Raw genomic sequence first — 20,282 nt, 5'->3', positions numbered from 1 at the left:
TCCAAAACTAATTAAAGTGATTTAGCAGATAAATTAGATTAAAGATGTGTGGGATAATTTACCTGCAGTTCACCCATTGCAGTACTTTTTAGTAGGTTTGTAACCAAATGAATGTAACACCCAGAAAAGCAATTACATTTTCTAATATGAAATCCATCAGCACTGAGACTGTTAGGGAAAAAATGTCTGAGGTGTGACTTCACGTAAAGTATTGTTCAAAGAGCAAAAAAACAGCACTAAAATGCAGAATGTACTTTTGTTAATAATTAGATATCACAAGTTAAAAGGGCAGGTGTTCCTTATTCTGGGACATGTCCTTCTGAAGATATTTTGATTTCATCACCCTTTCAGTGTGTCTTGAGACTGTGTTTCTTTCAAAAGAAAAAATCAGCACTGCCACTGCTCTAAGCTGCATCTGAGCTATGCTGAATGATAGTTCACTTAAACATTTTTTTCCTCTCACACCAAATTTTCTTCTATGATTAGAAAAACAAGTAATTTCCTACCTGACTATTTATAGCCTAGCAGATATTAGTAAGGCAGATGGGGAATGTGTATTTAAAAGTAGCAGTAAATATGATTTCAGTATTGTTTTATTCACGGCTTTCGTGTTTACTTTTTCATGTACCAGAGAACCATGATATTGTGTGCCATTAGTGGCAGAGCTGTGACATTGTAAGGTTGTTTTATGATTACACATTAGATTGGGAAAAATTAGAGAAAATTGATATTACAGTAGTGCAGGTAGTTCTCAAAATGAAACTTAATTCTAGCCCTGCCAATTACTTTAAATAAAATTTCCCATCCTAAAGTACCATGTCCTATTAGAAAGGAATTGTTAGTAACTGTGCTTTGTTATATAAGAGCAGAGCTTGGGCTCCTCTCTGCCCAGTTCAGGTCCATAGTGTTGTAACCGCTGGACTCTGCCTAGCAGGCTGCTGCTCCCTGAGAGCTCAGCAAGGCTTTCCTAGCGCCATGTGATCAGTCGCATCCCGGAGTCCATTTCGGACAGCCCCTCGATCTGGCTCCGGCAGCCAGCAGCGTTACAATGCAGTGGTGGTAAAGAAGGCAGAGAAGGGTCTCCCATGAGGGTTTGAGATGGCTTTAATCACATCTTATCCCCACACTATTCAGAGGTAGAGAGACCATGTGGTCTGGGTGTGGGGTGGTTTTGTCAGGGGCCATGGGGCAGTCCCTGGGCGGGGTTGGGGTACAGGAGCAAAAAGGGAGAAACCAAGGGAGTGGCCAAGGCCAGGGCAGGGAACAGGGGGAACATGTGAAATAGGAGAAGCAATGGATTAACAGATCCCCAGACCATAGTTCTGGAGGTAAAGAATTAAAACTGTTACTTGAACTATGCTTGTGAACCAAAAAGTGAATATAGTAAATTCTTGGTGCAGCCTCTAGCTATTCTTCTTGGGTTGCACCAGTGATGCAGTTAAAACGGTGTGATTTACTTTGTTTTTGCAATGGCTCTCAGAAATATTATCTGCCTCCTCTATTTCTCCTTTTCAATCCCTTGCATTGCATTTTGCCAAGCTTGTCATTCTAAAATGACGTTTTAGATTTTGCTGGAGGAAAAGAACAGTTGGTGTACAAAGAGGACTATCAAGGGAGTGATACATCATTTAACTCTAATCTAGAAACTCTTGTTCTGAACTCTGTTACCTCAGACATTTCAGACATTTTTAGAAATGTTTGCAGTTACCAGTCAATGAAGATTTTACTGTTTATTTTGAAAGTTTGCTGTTCAGTCTTGGGATTCTAGGCAGATGTATACTTCTCAGCTATTATTTCCAGTATCCAAGGGTGAGCAAGGAGCTTCACCTTCTTTTCAGAGTTATTAGTAGTTGGTTTCTGTGAAATGACAGCAATCTGCATTGCAATGCTTTCTAGAGAGTCTGAAAGTATTTTTCCTAGAACATTGTTGTGGTTTAAGGAGCCCAGGAAGCAGCTCAATCTAGTACAGCTGTTTCCTCCCTCCTTCCCAGTGGGGTGGGGAAGAGAACTGGAAAGTAGAAGTGAGGAACACTGTTTTCATCACAAGACCAAAATATAGCACCACACAGCTATGCCTCTATCCCAGCTAAAACCAGTACAGACATGCCATTGAAATTTACTGTGGAACATCCGATGTCTAAAACTGAAAGAATAACTTTATAAGTAGCAACAATGAGAAAAGTACTGAACTTCATGAAGTAGCTCTTGACATTTGTCCTGGGTTGCAGTGTATTCTATTACCATCCTCATGAGCTGTTGAGATCAGGTGGGGCAGTGTTTCCTTGCCTCCTCCCCCCGGACTATCTTGCTGTTAATGGCCCATCGTTGTCCTGCCACACGACTCAGAGATAACTCCCTCCAGACTATCTTCTGTTAATGAGCCTAATCAACACTTGGCCTCATGACTCATTACCCCATTGTGAGATGCTCCACCCAGAGGGAGGAACCAAGCATTCCATCCTGGATATAAGCTGAGATTCTGAACACCAGAGAGAATGCTCTTCCCACTGGATTTCCAGAGGACAGGAGCTACGCAGCCACCACTGGACTTTCTGAGGAAGAGCAGACTCTTTTACTACAGGATCACTGCTTCAGAGGACTGCAGCCACCATTCTATCAGACTGCTACCATCACCCTGCCTAACAGGGTGTCAGGTTGTACCTTGACTCAGACATTTTGAATCAGTGTTTTCTTTTACTTTTTTTTTCCTTTTCTTTAATTTCCATTAAATTGTTATTCTGGCTTGGTGCCTCCCACTGGTTTGTTTTCAAACTTGTACACATTCTAATTAACATGGCAGAAGACTGGCCCACTGAACAATTAATTATATTCTAGATTATTGGTTAATTTAGCTACACAAAAGCAAATTTAATCTTTTTATATTTTGATAGCATGCTCCAATATCTTAGGTAATAGAAATAAGTTAGTGTAAAATGGTAGATAAACTGTTATTTAATGTGTATCAGCCATAGGTCAGTGATAAATGGAACAAAGCAGAAAATAGCAATCTGTATAAGATTGGTTATTTTACCATTGGTACATCAGAGTGTAGGTTTATTTTGCTATATGTCAGTTATACCATATTACATAGTTAGAAGTATTTGGGTTTCAAACCTTCTCTGCTGATAAACTGCTGCTGCAGTGTGGACATCAGTGCTTTTGAGTAAAAAAAAATGTGACCAGCCCTCTTGCATAGAACATGTTTTGTCAGCAACTCTAGGGTCAGAAATAGAAACACTCCAGCCGAGAAGCTGGAGGTGGTTTTAGCTTTCCATTAGTGAGGGTAGCAGACTTTCTAGCTCCAGTACTTTGGGATTTCTGGTATCACGTAATCCTGATGAACATCTTGCCTCATGTATTTCTGTCTGCCTTAGTAGGCAGCTGACTGTAAGACTGTCAAAGCTAAATCTAAAACTGACACCAAACATGAGGCAAAGTATTAATCTCTCAGTCTTAAAATGGGTGAGAATATATGTTCTGGAACCATGACGAATAGAAGGAAGATAAGACAATCAGAAGTGCTTACTTTGAAAGGGAAGGCATTACTTCATTCCTTTGTTTCTTTATTCTAATACATCAAATTGAAGCCTGAATAGTTTCACAAAATATAATGAAAAGTTAGTATTTGTCCAGCAAGTATGCTTGCCTCTTCAGTCTGAGAAACTGTTTGCATCTCAGTTTACTTTATGAAATATTACTGATTTCCCAGCTTCATGTGTAACAATGAAGTAATATTCCAGTGAAATATATAGGTGGATTTATTTTGACTTTAAATAAATAAATACCTAACTTTACAATGGAGTTTTTCTTCTGACTTGTCTCTGATTTTATTAAAATGGGGCAGCCTAAGTGTTGCAACAAAATCAGCATCTTCATTTGGAAATGATCTTTCAGAATTTGTTGGGAGAATGTCTGACATACAAACATTAAACCTCTAATTTGGATGTAACAAAATTGCATAAAATTATTATTTTTGGACTGTCAGGAAGGATGCAGGAATTGGTAGGTATGCAAATGTCAAGCACAATATAAAGTTACTTGTTCTGAGACTCTGGATTCTGGTGTGCCACAGTGTTTTATTGTACAAAGTATTGATCCAAACCAGTAAAGAAGAAAAACGCTGAATACTGCAGGCACACATGAGAGAACAGCAGACCACGAAGTCTCAGAACAAGTGGACTCTGTAGTTTTCAACATCTTCAGTCAGACAATTGCTCCACTCACCTGTAACCAGAAATAAATTCTTTGAGTCCTTGATGTGATGTGGATTCTTGATACAATATCCTGATACAGATCTCTTTTGAACTGCAGTTCCATAGGGTCATATGAAGTGAAGAGTAAATTTTCACATGATTCATACTTTTAAAATATCCATTTGGTTGTGATCTACACAGTTCACTCAAGTGAAACCGTTTCTTTTTTTTTTTTTTTTTTTTTTTTTTTTTTCCCTTTTTCTTTTTCTTTTTCTTACCTACTCAGGCTTGAGAGATGATTCCAGGTGCCTTTTTTACCCATGAGTAAAAAATACTTTTTTTATGGGCTTTTTCTCCCTATCTTCATTACTTTTCTTTTTCTGGATCACATCTACAAAATGGATCCAGACACAAAATTCCTGGCTCTGATTATAATGCCATTTTTCTTATGCTATTTGATACCAGATTTTAAGCTTGAATTTTAAAATGTCCCGTAAAAACAAATGTATTCGATTGAAAAAAGCTCACTGGATATCCTTGAGAAGGTTCTATTCAGAAAGATGGGATAATGAAATCATTTATAATTATGAGCTTCTAAAACATTTCTGTCTAAATATGGAAAGTAAATTGATGTATTTTGTATAAATTCTTATGGTCAATTCCATTCTCTCTTTAACACTGGAATGTACCAGGTAGATTTATGCCTGTATTTCCTATATAAACTTTTGGCCAAAAGTTTCCTTTTTAAGACAAGAATGAAAAAAAAAGTAGACTATTTTATCTTCTCCTGGTTGTTGGAAGCAGCATATATAGAAATGTGCAGTGTGACGAAGTAATAAATAAAGGAGAATAACATAAAAAACTACAAGTAAAAAAAGTTGGTGCTTTCAAAATGTGTTCCATGGATAGTTTTTAAGCTTTGCTGGAGAAATATGTTCTTCAACTGTGGGGGAAAAAAAAAATAGGAGTTTCGAGGTGTTTTTTCTAAATTCAATTTGGAGCAATAAAAACAAAATTAGATGGTTACTGAGAGCTAGTACTTTGAGATTATTACCATCAGAAACTCGTCAAGGCTTTTCCAAACTTGACACAGGTGGTTCTCCAGTCTTGCAGAAATTCATCAGTCTCTGGAACAAGTAGACCATAATCTGTAAACCCCTGGATGATGTGATGGGTGTCCAGAAGTGTAGGATTTCCTTCCTCAGACCTGGACACCATGGCATCTGAAGATTTCTGGATCCCAAGTAAGGAGTTTGGAGCTCTGACCTAGTGGACAGCACAGACTCCAAATACTTCCTGTTCTCTGTTGGGTTATTGGGGAAACAGGTTCTACTACTCTGAAAACAAACCAGTGGGAGGCACCAAGTCAGAATAACAATTTAATGGGAAAATTAAAGAAAAGGAAAAAAACAAAACAAAAAAACCCCGAAAACAGTGGTTCAAACTGACAGAGTCAGGATACAGCCTGACACCCTGTTAGTCAGGGTGGCAGTAGCAGTCCAATAAAATGGTGGCTGCAGTCCTCCTGAAGTGGTGGATGTGGTTCTGTCGAAGCAGTCATCCTGTAGAGGGGCCTGCTCTTCCTCAGAAGGTCCAGTGGTGGCTATGTAGCTCCTGTCCTCTGGAAATCCAGTGGAAAGGTTGTCTCTGGTGTTCAGAATCTCAGCTTATATCCAGGATGGAATGCTTGGTTCTCCCTCTGGGTGGAGCATCTCACAATGGGGTAATGAGTCATGAGGCAGGCGTTGATTAGGCTCATTAACAGAAGATAGTCTGGAGGGAGTTATCTCTGAGTCATGCATGGCATTGATGGGCCATTAACAGAGAGATAGTCTGGGGGGAGGAGGCAAAGAAACACTGCCCCAGCTGGTTTCAACAGCTCATGAGGATGGTAATAGAATACACTGCAACCCAGGATACAGGGGGACAGCCCCGTGTAGGTAACTTTTTAGGACAGGTGTGAGGGATGAAAACCTAAGAAGCCTGTCTGAGGGCTTTTTAAAAGTCATGTTTTAAATGTAATTATTATTTCTCCTTTTCTTTTGGTAGCTCAGTTGTCCTTCTAGCTGGGAGCACAATTCCTTCACGTGGTGTAAATCAGTACTTAAGCATCTCTTACCTAAAACATACTGCTGTCCTATGAGTTCAGATGTGATACTTACCAGTAGCAAAGTGTGCATATTATGATGGACTTTTTTCTCAGACCATCCACAGGCATTTGTACTAATGTGAGGAAGAGTGTTTTGACAATGCAGCAGAAAGGGTCATCCATATTTCAAATGCATATTGTTTACTTTGTCCTCACTTCCAAAATACGTATAATTTCCTAAATTCTGTAAGAGAATGATTACTTACCTCCCATCCTTTTTATTACCAAGTTGCAGGGAAGACTGTCCTGATTTTATATTACATTAAAATCTTAAATTTTAAGTTTACTCTCTGTTCCACAAAGAGTTCAATATCAGCTTCGCAGTGCTGAGGCTTTTTTTGTAATTGCTACTCAAATGTTAAACAGGTCCCATAATGGAAAATTCCTAGAATTATCACTTTTTCCCCCTAAAAGTAAAGTGGAAGTCATCCCACTACATGAGAAAATCATTGACATTGATGAAACAAATAGTTTAAAGATTTATGAGAGAACGCAACACATTATTTAAAAATAGATATTTAATTGAAAATAAGATACCACAAGATGAATTCCTTAGTTCAACAATTACTAAAACAATAGAAAAAATCAAGCAATTTTTTAATAGTACCTGTCTGTCTTTCATAATGAAGCTAGGTTCACTTGAGCTCTATTTCTGTTTCATACCGTGATTAAGAAATTCTCTTTTACGTTGTGTTGAGGAACAAGGATTACTTTAGTCCATGACAAATGTTTCTGTATTCATATTGTTGCCGGGAAGAGATGATTATTTACCTCCTGGGATCCTTTGCAGAAATATCCAGGTATACAAGAAACTTTCTTAATTATTGGCAGATGCTGGAAAATAACTTGTCATTTGATTTCCATCATTTTTGTCATTTCAATTAGTGCATTTTCCAAACTATATCCTGGTGCTGTAACTTGGACACCTGGACTTGAACTGCTATCAAGCTGAAGTTTTGCTTATCTTGAAACTCATGTGTTTCAAATCTGCAGTAAGCCACAGAGAAAAGGAAATATTTTGTGTGCACATACATTTCTGTAGGATAAAATTATTTCTGTCCTTTCACTGACCACCTTGCTATTAATTTAATTTCAACAACCTGCTGGAGTTTACACCAATGCAAAGAGGGTAATAGTAGTGCTAAAATCTAATTCTGTACAGTTAAACAAAAGGAAGATTTTAGCATGTGGTGAAATAAATAGGCATGTGATATTTTGCAGTAAGTAGGAAAAGAGTACCAGAAGTGATTTTGAAACAAGATGTTTTAGTCGGTAGTAACCACTTTTCAGGTTCCCAAGTAAAGCTAGAGTCGAAGAGCTGTTTTCCTGCTCTTTCAGACAGAACCTCAAAATATGAAAGAAATCTTTGTCTAAAATTATCCTTCATGGAACATAAATTACTAACTCCCTGTATAGACAAAAGTCAGACCCGCAATGCAAAGTAAGAAAAAAAGGGCTACAAAAAGACCTGTTCAAGAGGAGTGGCTTTCTTCATAGGCCTTTTATTACCTTTGGGACTCAATTTAGGCAGGCATTTTTGGTCAAGTAGCATAGAAAGGGAGAAAAAATGGGCTTGGGGATGCTGTGTTCACAGCCATACTGTAGGCTTCTTTTGTCTTCAAATGGAGCTTGCTCTACTGTTCCTTGGGAAAACAGTCTTCCCCCTCTTTCTTCCTTTCTTCTCAGAAGGGATTTACACTGACCCAAGAGGCAGCAGCTATGGAAAGGAAGTTAGTGTCTTGTCTACTGCTCAGTCACTTCTGCTTTAATAAAATCATAGAATCATCGAGTGGTTTGGGTTGAAGAGTCCTTTAAAAGTCATCTGGTTGAACTCTCCCTAAAAAAAGGAGCGACATCTTTAAATAAAACAAGTTGCTCAAAGCCCTGCCCAAAAATCCACGCCAGAGTTTGCACAAACAAGGCAGTGTACAGGTATATTGAACAATTGCTTTTTTGTTCCACCTACACCCACAGGGTTTGCTAACACTGTCACACCAAATCAGTGGAAGAAAAGCAAGCAGATGAACTGAAAGCTCTAATACTGAACACCCATCTCATCTGCCACTTCTACCAGTTATGTTTGGAAGTGGGAGAGTGAGGGCACTACGGTTAAAGACTGTAGCCAAAATAAAACCTAAGATGCAAGAGAGTATTGCAACTTGGCTGAATAAGGCTGCTAAAAGATTAATTGTGCAAGTTTATGCCTTTTCAATTGGCCATCTCATTACATTAATTCAGATAAGTTTCCTTACTTGGTTGTAATATTCTTTTGCAATTTCATGTGGCTGAACTAGTTTGTGCACCTACAATGCTGAGCCCAATTAAAATACTTTGAAATTATTGATGTTGGGATTAAGCAAACATGAATATTTGCAAATTTACACGCTTCCCCCAATTGTTGCTGTCGTGTAACTGCCAAGAAAACAATCAAAGTTACTACAATTCAGATTTGTTATTGTTGTTTTGTTATTGTTAAATATTAACAGAGTAATTATATTAAAAATCAATTGTAATATTTTGAATCAAAATACTTTTCTAAGACCAGCATTACATATGGTCTAGTGTAAATGTCTAAAGTGATCATTATATGTAAGTGGTATTTCTAGCTTTATAATTCCTAACTAATATTACAGTGCTAAATGTTAGGAAATAAATAAAAGGAATAGGTTAGATGTCTACATAAATACTTCTCCATTTTATAGTTTTGCAATTTAGGCTAAAAATAAATAAATTACATTAGCAAAACAGAAGGCAAAAAACTTCTGTCTTTTGAATCCTCAAAGGAAAGGGCAAACAGAGTGAAATATCTGGTATTCTAATTCATGCTCTTATACTAACTTAATTTGTTAATAATTTTGTCCTTTAAATATTCTTCTTTGCTTGTTATTTGTTGATTTTTTCCATCAAGCCCTTGAGTTAGCTACATGGTTCCCAAAAGAAGCCATAACAGGATGTTAATATAATTACGAGATGGAGAAGAAATTGCTTTCATATTCCTATTTTGCTTGCATCCTGAACCTGTGAAAACAAGTTCAGATTAGATTAGATTTACACAATTCTGTAAATTATGTACCTATAGAGCTAAATAATAACAGGAAATTCTAATCAAAATTTCATCAAAATCTCCCAGAAAAGTAATAAAAATCTGTTGCATACACAATGTAGCAATACATAAATGTGTTAGTTATATGAGCACATTAAATGTAGTGTTCTTAAAACTGCAGCTTGCATTTCACTTTTAATATTGATCATTTAATATCTGGTGTCAACCATATGACAAATTAGTCTGCAATGTTATCCAGATAGAAGATTCTTCTTCAACTGACTAAATATGACACACACTGAAAAAAATCTGAATATTTTTCCAAATTAAACTTTTATAGCCAATTACTCTTCAAGTATTTCTAAGATCCTTTGGGATAGGAATGTTTGTTTATGTGTTCAAGCACCATTGCAGAGAATAAAATTAAACTTAGATGGCAGAGATAAAATTAAAGTGACTGAAAACACATTGATATCCCATAAAACAAAGCAAAAAAAAAAAAAAAAAAAAAAGCCTTGGAATTTTGATAAACATAAGAATTATAACGTACAAATGAAATATGTACACATTTACCTGAGGCTCACTGCAAACCAATAGAGAGTTAAGTTATTTGACCCATTCAGTTGTGGAATCAAACAGTTCTCATTGCAATGAGTAATATATGATCTCTAGTACATCAAGTTTCTGTGAAAAATATCAGTTTTTCAAACATATTATGACAGCTGCCTCTTTTCCCACTGAAAACCAATACTTTATTTCATTTGCTTCTTTTATTAGTTCAGTAGATGTGAATCAAAACTGTGAAAGCTCTTGTTCAAGTAGATCTTCTGTGATATTTTATAGAACAAATATATTAATGAGGGAACTTCAAAAGATTTTTACAAGCCTTGCTTCATTAAATTTTGCCATAATATGTATCATAGCGACCTTCAAAGCAACCAGCATTTCAGCATCAAATATGGTAGTGCAATATGACAACTCCAGTTTAAATTCTGGTTTCATATTAAAAGTCTGCCTTAGATTTTCTCCTGTAATTGGGAAAGATAGAAATATATAAATTAAGATATAAAGGACATTCATTTCCCTCCTAGATGGGGTGCTTTTTAAAAATAGATAAAACTCAGGTGTTTTTGCAGGAAGATCATATTTCCTGTCAAATATGTTGAGCTTGAAAAAATATTAGATAATAGCTTCCCAATTTCCTCTATGTCAAATTCAGGAAAAGAGAAGCACTTATGCATCATTTTGAATGCAGGTGGTAAAATACATCTGATGAGGTACAAGTATCAATTAAGAACATTCTTTCCGCTTCAAAATCCAATGCACTTAGGAGAAAAGTAATAAATTTTGGAGATGAAACTAATCAAACAGAAAAAGACAAATCACTGTGTTGTTTTCAAAACTATCAAAAAACAGGCAGTAAGAGGCTAATTCTGTTTGTGGATTTGGGCTAAAAATAAGTAGATTGTTTGGGATTTTTTCAACACAGCATCTTCGCTATTTTTTGTTTTTCTGTTGAGGTGTCATTTCTATTTTCACAAAATCTTGCGGTGAATATGAATGAAAAATTTTTCCTTTTTCTTTTTCATGTCAGACTGTTGTACTTGCTGACACATCTGGACTTTACGTGTCTATGCAACATCCAGAAAAAGTTACAGAACTTAATAATTACACAGCACATCTCATCTGGACAGTTTAGAATGTTTCTTGCCCATTAACTGGATAAGCTTCTTCTTATTTTGACACAGGTCATTTTCATCCTTTCACACAGACACGAGAATTGACTAAATTCTCATCTTCTATAAATGAATGCAGTTATACCTTTGCTGATGTACAAAAACTGAGAGTGTAGGCAAAAAAATTTAAAAAGTGATTCTGCCTTCCTAAAATTTGAGATTGGAAGAGGAATTTTGAGACCTACAAAATAGGAATATGAAAATATTTTTTTCTTCTTTTTGTGGCTCTCTTTTTCACAAAGCACATTAACATCAGACTGTTTTACTATGATCTTGTTTTGTCAGACATGCAGTTAACTCTTCAACTTCTTTGTATTTAAGGAATGCTAGAGCTATAAACTATTTTTTTTCTTGAAATAAATCTAATAACATATTTACATTGGGTTGATCTGCTTATTGCAATACAGTTGTCAAAAGAGGAGGGTAACTCTAGGCACTAGGTGATGACAATTGCTATATGCTTCAGATATCTACAAAATCATTAATTTCCTTTATGTTCAATGGTCTGCATCTCTTAGTTTCTGTCACACACTCTTAGTCTTGATACACAGAGCAGAACAAGTCACACAAAAATCATGAGTCAGGTCAGGCCAGGAGGACATTGAGCTCAATATCCTGTCTCAGAGGAAAAACCATTGCTCTTTGAAAAGGAGATATCAAACAGGACAACTGAGATTTTCCCCCAAGTGCATTACTTCAGCTTCCACCAATCAACGAGACTAGGATTTCCTGACCTGTGGTTCCATTATTTTTGCTAGTCTGGTGGATTAGTTTCCCTTGTTCTTGTATTGTTCTTAATTTTTCATTATTTTTTAGTATACTTTTGACCCACATAATATCTTTTGGCAATAAATTACACCAAACATTCTGAAAAACGTTAATAAGAATCTCCTTTTGTTTTTCAAGCCTGTGACCTGATAGTAACAATAATTGAGTAACTGAGTACCCCTACCTACTGTGCTCCAAGACATGGAGCTGCCATTTCTTACTCCCGTTTTCCTCTGCACGGTGAATAGGCCTGTTCTCTTTCTCCATTTGGAAGCAACGCCAACCCTTTGATCATCCCTGTTTCTGTTCTTTGTTTCATTGTACCTTTGCAGATGCATGCTTGCTGAATATCATCTGCTTTATTTTCCTAAAATTTTTTAAATCTTTTCTTCTCTTACTGCTCCACTTGTATGGCAGTTTACTTCAATGACAGTGAATTGATGTCCTGCTCTTAAATTGCTTGTGTGACCCATTGCCTCTCAGTGCTTCCTCTTGAGTCTTAATAAACTACAAATTAAATGTGCTGTCTTTCTGCCATTTAAAGGCCCTAGCAGTCTACAAAGTGAGAGATTAAGTCAGTGATCTGATTTCAGACCTCCCAGCTGACAGCAGAGAGCATTAGCAACAAGGCACCGGGCTGGCCTGATAAAGGAAGCCATGCATTTTATTTTTTGAGGATTTTTTGCTTTGTGATGTAGGAGTTCAGTTACAGCAGGCAGGAGGCTTTTGTGCATTGAGACAAATGAGTGACAGCAGCAGGGGTAAGATTTATTTGGTTTCATATTTTATTGTCTTGAAACAGCTGAACTCAGCTAATCAATTATTTCATAGGAAATAGTTACTGTATTTCTGTACTGTTGGAGGTGCATGTGATGCTTTATGAAGCACTCAAGTCAGATTTCATATGTACCAGACATAATCCCTAGGAATTTTCTGAATAATATTTATTTCACTTTGATTTTCTTCACACCATGAACATGAGATAAAAGAATGCATTACTCTAAGGTGGTTAAATTTGGTTTCCTGGGATATTCTGTGAGCATGAGATGGATAGAGCAGATCATGTATTCATCAGACCCTTGATATTGCTGCTTAACTGACTTTCTGCCTGCTGGGAACCCCTCCATTCTTGATAATATGGAAAAGGTTTGCTGCACTGCTCGACAAAGTTTTTATCACCTGTGCTTCTATTATATCTCTGAGTGATGGAAAAGAACAAGCACAGAATCTGTCCGTAAGTTTCAGAGGATGTTTACCACTTTAATTGAAAGATATAAGCAGCAAATTCAGAGTTTAAACCCCTGATTAAATATTCTGACATCCTTTTCAGTTCACATCTCTAACATTTCAACTCAGACCTACTGTACTAATTTGGTTTTGCCTAAAGAAAATGCTTCTGCAGGCCATCTAGCTCTGATGTACAAGCAACAAGAATGAGAATTGTTCCTGTCTTCAGATATTGCTGGTGTACATGTTTACAGCTAAACTATTGACCCTCAAGTTCTTTTATAGCAAATAGAGGGAAATAGGCAGGTTTAGGTCATGATTGGGTGAGGATAATCACATCCTAGTGTTACCCATTTATTTTCATTATTGAAGAGGAGCAAGGACATTCAATGAAGTTATCTACCCTGTAGATTGTAGACAAGTTTAGTCAGATGTTTGGTCTGATTTTCCTACCAGAAGATGAATACATTTCTTCTCTTTCTAGGATTTTGTGATGTTAAAAGTCTTTTTAGTTCTCATTTGAATTTATTTAGTGATGGCTGGTGCAGCTGATGAGTCAACATCTTCAGGACTGAAAAATATTTTAAATGGAATTCCACTGAATTTAATAGAATTCAGTGCTAAGCCAAACTTGTCATAAAAACAAAGAATGCGAAGGGAAAATTAGAGGCAGGAGTGGTAACAGATTGATTCCAAATTTTGCATTTGCATTGCATTTTTCTTCCCCTTACTCCTCTTTATTTCCTGACTAAGACAAAGCCAAGTAGGGATATAATAGAAACTTGTCAATGTTTCTCAATATTTTCTCATTGTAATACGTGTTATTGTGAAAGTTGTCATAAAGAATATCCCAGAAAACCTTTTTAATTCAGTAGAAAATCTGAGTCTTCAGTTAAATTGTTAAAGTATAATTCTTAGCAATATGTGTTTGTCAGATAATTCAAGCATGGAGTCTCTGTTGCAAATTTTTTCTCTTGAATTATTTGTAATCTTCTTTACTCTTAAAATGTGAGTATTTTTTTATTTGTTTCTGGGTCCTAATTAATTATTTTGAGAACCCTTTAGGATACATGCACTCCACTCACTTTGGAGACCACTGCCCCAGTGGAGAGCAGTCCCTTGTGATCATGGACAGAGGTGACAGCATCAGATAGTGGACCCAGGGTAGAATAAAGTAACTATTTCTTCTTGTTAGCCTGTCCTGTGTAATGAATTAAAGACAAAATTATTTATTGCCAGCAACCATCTTAAAATATGAAGATCTGTAAGTATTGCTAGAAAGCAGTACTAAAATACTCTCATACTGTGGTAGAGAATTAGCTCATTGTGGTTCAACAAATGCCCTTCTTTGCATCTGATTCATGGATCCTACCAGTGTGCAGTCTTGGTCAGTGCTGCATGGGACTCTAATTTCTGCCAATTAAGAGTTTAGTAGAATGAGGGATGTGGAAAAATTTAGTCCAGACTAGCAGCTTTGCCCATAGATTCCTATCTGTGTACTTTATCACAGCCATAGGTTTTAGGTTCTTAATACACAGACTCAATCTGTTTTCTCCCACTTTGGCCCTTCATCCAAACAGAAAACTAATCCCTGTGCTCTCAGTGACCTCTTTACTGGTGTTGTAGGCTTGCAACAGCTTGCAGCTGTTGTACAGCTTTCGGGCAGAAAATGGCTGCTAAGAATCAGCAGGCTAATAGCCTGCACACCATAGGGAAGAGGATGTGCTCTGTATCTTGGCATTTCTGGGTGGCTTTTTTGGCCAGGTATGCATTTGTTTCTGATGCAGTTCCTGTATTTTCTGTGTCTCTTCTGCTGATTTCTGAGAGGACTTCACAGCAGTGGTGATGGAGGCCTAGGATGCTTTGGGCGCAGCACTTCAGGTGCAAACACAACACTCAAAAAACCATCTTTTCCAGTAATTTTGCCTATACATTAATGCATAGACTTCTGGATGCAAGGTGCTGGACTCCCCAGAAAGTTTTAAGTCTTTAAGGGGGGTCTCTCCTTTGAAGGGAGCTATCCTTCCTAAAGGACTGATGAGATTGTCCTTCCTTTCAAGATTGCCCAGATATACCATGCTCCCTTCCCCTCCTCATTCATCTCCCCTTTCCCTTCACCTAGCTGAAAGAAACTTAGAATATAAATTGTGGACAGTTACTCTCCAAGTTGACTGTTTGGGGTTTTTTTAAAGTACCTAATAAAAGACTTTTTAATAGCTTCAGTTGCTCAGTGTACCACTATATTGTGAATACTGAACTACACTGAGGTTTCTAAAGGCACTGCACTTGAAGAATAATAATTAAGGTTGACTGCACAGCACCTCTCTGCGAAGGATAACAGAATCACCAATTTGTTGAGGTTGGAAGGGACCATCATCTTGAGATCCTCAAGTCCAACCACCCGCTCAAGCAGAGCAGGATCACCTAGAACAGGTATCTCACAACCATGCCCAGTCAGGCTTTGAAAAATATCCAAGGATTGAGACCTGACAAACTTCTCTGGGTAACCTATGCTGATGTTTGACCATCCTCACAGTCAAAAAGAGTTTTCATGTGTTCAGGTGTAATTTCTTGAGTTTTGATTTGTATCCATTGCTGTTACAGCAGGGATTACTGTAACACGCCTATATTTCAAACCAGGAGTCCTGGGAAAGGAAGTATATATGGACAGATTCGTGGTAGATGTTTCAGAGATGTTTATTTCTCCAGCCGCATGGCCGGGGCTCAGCTCAGGAACTCCCCAGTCACGGGACCCCAGGGTCCTTGGCCACCCCGGGGAACACAAACCAACCAATGGGAAATGAGACTGACCAGGGGCAGGGAAATCCCGTGTCTCCCCCCGAGGGCCCATCTCCCAGGGCTACATGGCAGGGGAGGAGACCCCAACACATTGCCCATTAAGTGCACCGCTGAGAGAGAAGTTTGGCTCCCTCTTTTCCATCCCAATGTCTTTATAGACATTGATAAGATCCATCCAAGGTTTTTTCTTCTGCAGCCTTAGGAGTCCTGGCTCCCTCAGCCTTTCCTCATGTGAAAGAGGACCCAGCCCCTCAGTCATGTTTGTGGCCCTGCACTACAGTGCTAGATCTCCTAGTACTGTTTCTCTTGAAAGTATGAATTTAATTAGGCAAACAACACTCTCATAATCATGTAGGTCTGCTTCTGATTTGCAATGCCGCTGACCTTTTTTTCACTCCATAGTTTTTTCCACTTTCTCCAACAATTCTAACTTTTCCAGACCTGTCATTTATAAACATAACTAGTAATTGCTTTCCATCCTGCCCTTCTTTTGCTGTCAAGGTGTGGGGTCTTTTTAACAACTGTCCTTCAACATGTGCTTGTTTAGCTAGGCCTTTCCTTTTGTCCTTTCTTCTTAAGCCCAATAAAACCAGCAGAGGATAAACTGTGGTCAAATTCCCAAACAAACAAAACATTAATAACATGAATACAAATTAAAAAAAAAAAAAAACAAACATGTACTAGTCATGCCTATGTGTAATCATCACTCACAGACCCATTGTATAGCTATAGTTCATTAAACTAAAAACTTCTTTGCAAAAATATTACCAGAACTCAAAGTATTTTTTTTGTTGCTTCTTTCTTACTCATATCCCTGGTGATCGGTCTGAGCAATCTTTAAGGTGTTTTGCTTAAATAGGATGCTTAAGGCATCAGGAAGACCTGCTGCCTAGCCTCAATTAGTTTTAGTCTATTTTTTCTTGCATTAATGATACTATTATCTTGTCTACAGGGTAAAAAAAAACCAAAACAGTAACAACTAGAGTAATGAATGCAATCAACATTGTAAATGTTACGCCTTCACACTTAAAAATTTTCTCTTAACAATTATTCATTTCCAGAGTAGTGTAGTGGAAAAATGCATATGCTGCCCAGTGACATCCTCTTTATAATTTCAAACCCAGAAAATGTGAGTATCCTGAAAATTGAGAAAAACTGCGTTTCTTGTCTAGAAATAAAAATGAAAAGTACTTCACAGGCATATCATAGGACAAAAGTTCTGCACTGGCACATCTGTAAAGATGAAAATCTGTGACAGCCTTTTGAACTTGCATCTTCTGGCAGTAGTCATTCCTATAATGGTCTTTTCACTTCTGGTAATAGGCAGATGCTAGAACTTTTTCATTTTCTGCATATTTGATTTGAATATTTGAAATTAAATAAATTTATATGCATGCTCAGCAAATAATATAGTTGATGATGCTATTGACAGGTATGGGGAAAAAAAGGATATTTTTAAATGTGCTTGCATTTTATTACTTTACTTTGTAATAAATTAATAAAATTAGCTTTTTGTTGTTCATTTCAGACACGGCACTGTTTTTTCCATCCTTCACTGGAAATTCTTATTTGAAACTACCTTCTCTGACATCTGTATCTGAGACCAGGACTGCATCTGGGCAGGAAACAAGCAATCTGACAACTCTGTACTTGACAGTGAAAACAACTGCTCTAAATGGCACAATTCTTTACAGTGAGTACCAAAGATACTTGAAGCTAAGTATCAGTTTTAGCTCCTTCAGGTCCTTATTAACTTTAATGAACATCAGCTGGCATTTCCTCTTCAACAGCAAAATGAGTCATTAAAGTGCAGTAGAAGCCTTTTGGTATTCTAATGCATGCTGCATTATAAAATTCGAACCATTGTTCCTAGTGTTCCTCTGGAAAGTTCTTTAATTTATGACTCACTGAGGAAAACATAACTTACAACAGAAAATGTTGCTTCCTGACAAGAAAGAACATACAAGCATATGACTTTAGTTGTAAGTGTTACAGCTCTAAAATACAAATGTTGAAGAAGTATTGAACAATTTATTATAGAGAAACAGCTTCTCCATAGTTGGATTGAGTCTTGCTTTTTATAATTGTGATCTTGGTTCCAAATTCTTGATTTATAGAACTATCTTAAATTCTGCAATTTTGCCATATTTTGAAGTACTTACTGTGATTTCACACTTCAGAGAATTCTTTTGTGATCCCCAGAGATTATACTTGCAGACTTGGATGTATGCCTGTTAATACTACATTAAAAAGTTGCTTCTTGCCTGCATATTTCATTCTTCAATATATGGCATAAACTTCTGAGACAGAAGTACACTTTTCACTAGTCAGCAAGAAAAAATAGACTTCTCTGCCATTTGACTATTTCATTATATATTTTATCTTGCCATTTCTTGCAAATGGAAAACATGGAAAGTGAGGTGATTTCTTCCCCAACCCAAGAAGAGCTAGAAAAATATGATTATTTGATAGATTTATTCCAAAAATATAAAATCATTAGGAGCATTTTCTGTTCAATTCAGCTTCCTAGGGTTTCTCTACACAAAGAAATCTTGTTGATACACCATAAATAATTTTGATTAAATTTTGTTGCATTTATATTAATCTGATAATAGCATATGTGAATTCACCTGAACTATGTACTTACTCATAAGCCAGGGTTAAAAGTAATATAAGCTTTGTGGCAATATTTAGTTATGCCCTTCATTATTATCTGTACTACTCTTTATTTAGATGGGAAACGCTCAAGCCCCAAATTGAAAATTAATGTTTACTGCTTTTCAAAATAGTATCTCAAATCCTTGTATGTTATATCTGGGCTGTTGCTGCAGCTGCCTAAGCTACAGTGCTGCAAAATTTGCTAAGGATCATGGATAAGTGGTGATGTGGCAGTTCTTTATATTGAAATGTTTTATACTTGTTAGTTATTTCAATTTCAAGAGAGGAGTTATTTGCCCTTGAAGAAGAATTCAAGGAAGGTTATTGGAAGTACATTGAATATATTTGGCACTTAGTGATTTTGTTTGCTTCATCACTACAAAGTAATTTGGCTCCAGCCAAAGTTAGGGCTGTCTACACATAAGCCCTGAGTAAGTGTCTCTGTGAAACAAAAACCCTCAAAAACCCTCAAACCAAAAAAAAAAAAAAAAAAAATTGAAGATTCTCTGCTATACCCAGGAGGAAGTGGTGTTTTCTGAAGCTAATGAAGTTCAGGTTGTTTAGCCTGGAGAAGAGAAGGCTCTGGAGAGACCACAGCCCAGTTTTTAAGTATTTAAAGGGGGCTTATAAGAAATACGGGGCTAAACTTTTTAGTAGGGTCTGTTGCAATAGGACATGAGGTAATGGCTTTAAACTGAAAGAGTGTAAATGTAGACTAGATATAAAGATGAAATTTTTTTAAAATTAGGGGATCAAAATACTGGAATAGGTTGCCTGGAGAGATGGTAGATTCCTCATCCCTGGAATCATCCAAGGTCAGGATTGAAAAGACTCTGAGCAACCTGATCTAGTTGAAGATGTCCGTGCTCATTGAAAGGGGTTAACTAGATGACCAACCTGAACTTTTCTATGATTCTTTGACTCTATGTATTTTCTTTTCTAGATAATATACTCATCCTGCATCTAATCTAATTAGATATTAAAAACTAACCTGTTGAGCGATTTGTTCATGCTGTCTATGGAAAATTGTTAATATGGTGTTTTTCAGGTGTTTGCAGAGATTTTGTTACAGAAGTATTTGAGGACTTCACATTCTTTAGAATATGCCTTTCTGCTTTCTGGAAAGATAGAATGGCATTAGTGGAGACCATGAAGCTTTTTCTTTCCAGTTACCCATATCTGAGCTTTCCATGGAATGTGTCACAACTCACTTCTTGCCCCTTCATGCACCCAAAAAGAAGGAAGGGTGGGTCAGGATGAGTGGTATGAGTTCAATTCTCACCCTAACATGAGCTGGGGTAACACCAGGAACTTGGGATAATTTTTGCATGTTTTCACACAGTGAAAACTCACCTTTTCTTCCTAGGTTCTCAGTACCATGCCATACTTGCATTCTCATTCCCTTTGTTACCCCTAAAATGGAATTTTAACTGATTTACAATATTCCACTCTTTTAGTGACCAGTAGGTTTTCTATTAAGGTTAGATTTCTGTTAAGCTAAATAAATACATAAATAAATAAATGAAACTTGGATCTCTGCCTGGCTGTGGAACACAGACACAGAAAGTAATGGATGAGTCTATATCTTGTAGAACTCTGATACCGTGTTAAGTTTAGATGCATCTTTGCATTACATTTCTGCTTTATCAATCTCTGCCCCTCTTGCTACAGCACCAATTTCTTTTCCTCATTTTTATTCTTTCTTTTTT

At 36.9% G+C, this 20,282-nt stretch overlaps 1 protein-coding gene across 1 annotated transcript in view; it reads left to right on the top strand.

The window, feature by feature from the left end:
* Window positions 1-20,282, top strand: part of EYS (eyes shut homolog) — an 854,603-nt gene that overhangs the window by 686,152 nt on the left and 148,169 nt on the right. Inside the window, exon 38 of the mRNA XM_042016808.1 lies at window positions 17,444-17,608. Coding sequence (XP_041872742.1) covers window positions 17,444-17,608 — 165 coding nt within the window. The remainder of the gene's footprint in view (window positions 1-17,443; window positions 17,609-20,282) is intronic.

The sequence above is a fragment of the Corvus kubaryi genome, unplaced genomic scaffold (genome assembly GCF_017639235.1).
Source record: "Corvus kubaryi isolate FWS band 111438036 unplaced genomic scaffold, C.kubaryi_AGA036_p1.0 split3-73, whole genome shotgun sequence".
Taxonomy (NCBI): domain Eukaryota; kingdom Metazoa; phylum Chordata; class Aves; order Passeriformes; family Corvidae; genus Corvus; species Corvus kubaryi.
Note: the sequence above shows the minus strand (reverse complement) of the source record. Positions and strands in the feature narration are given on the sequence as shown.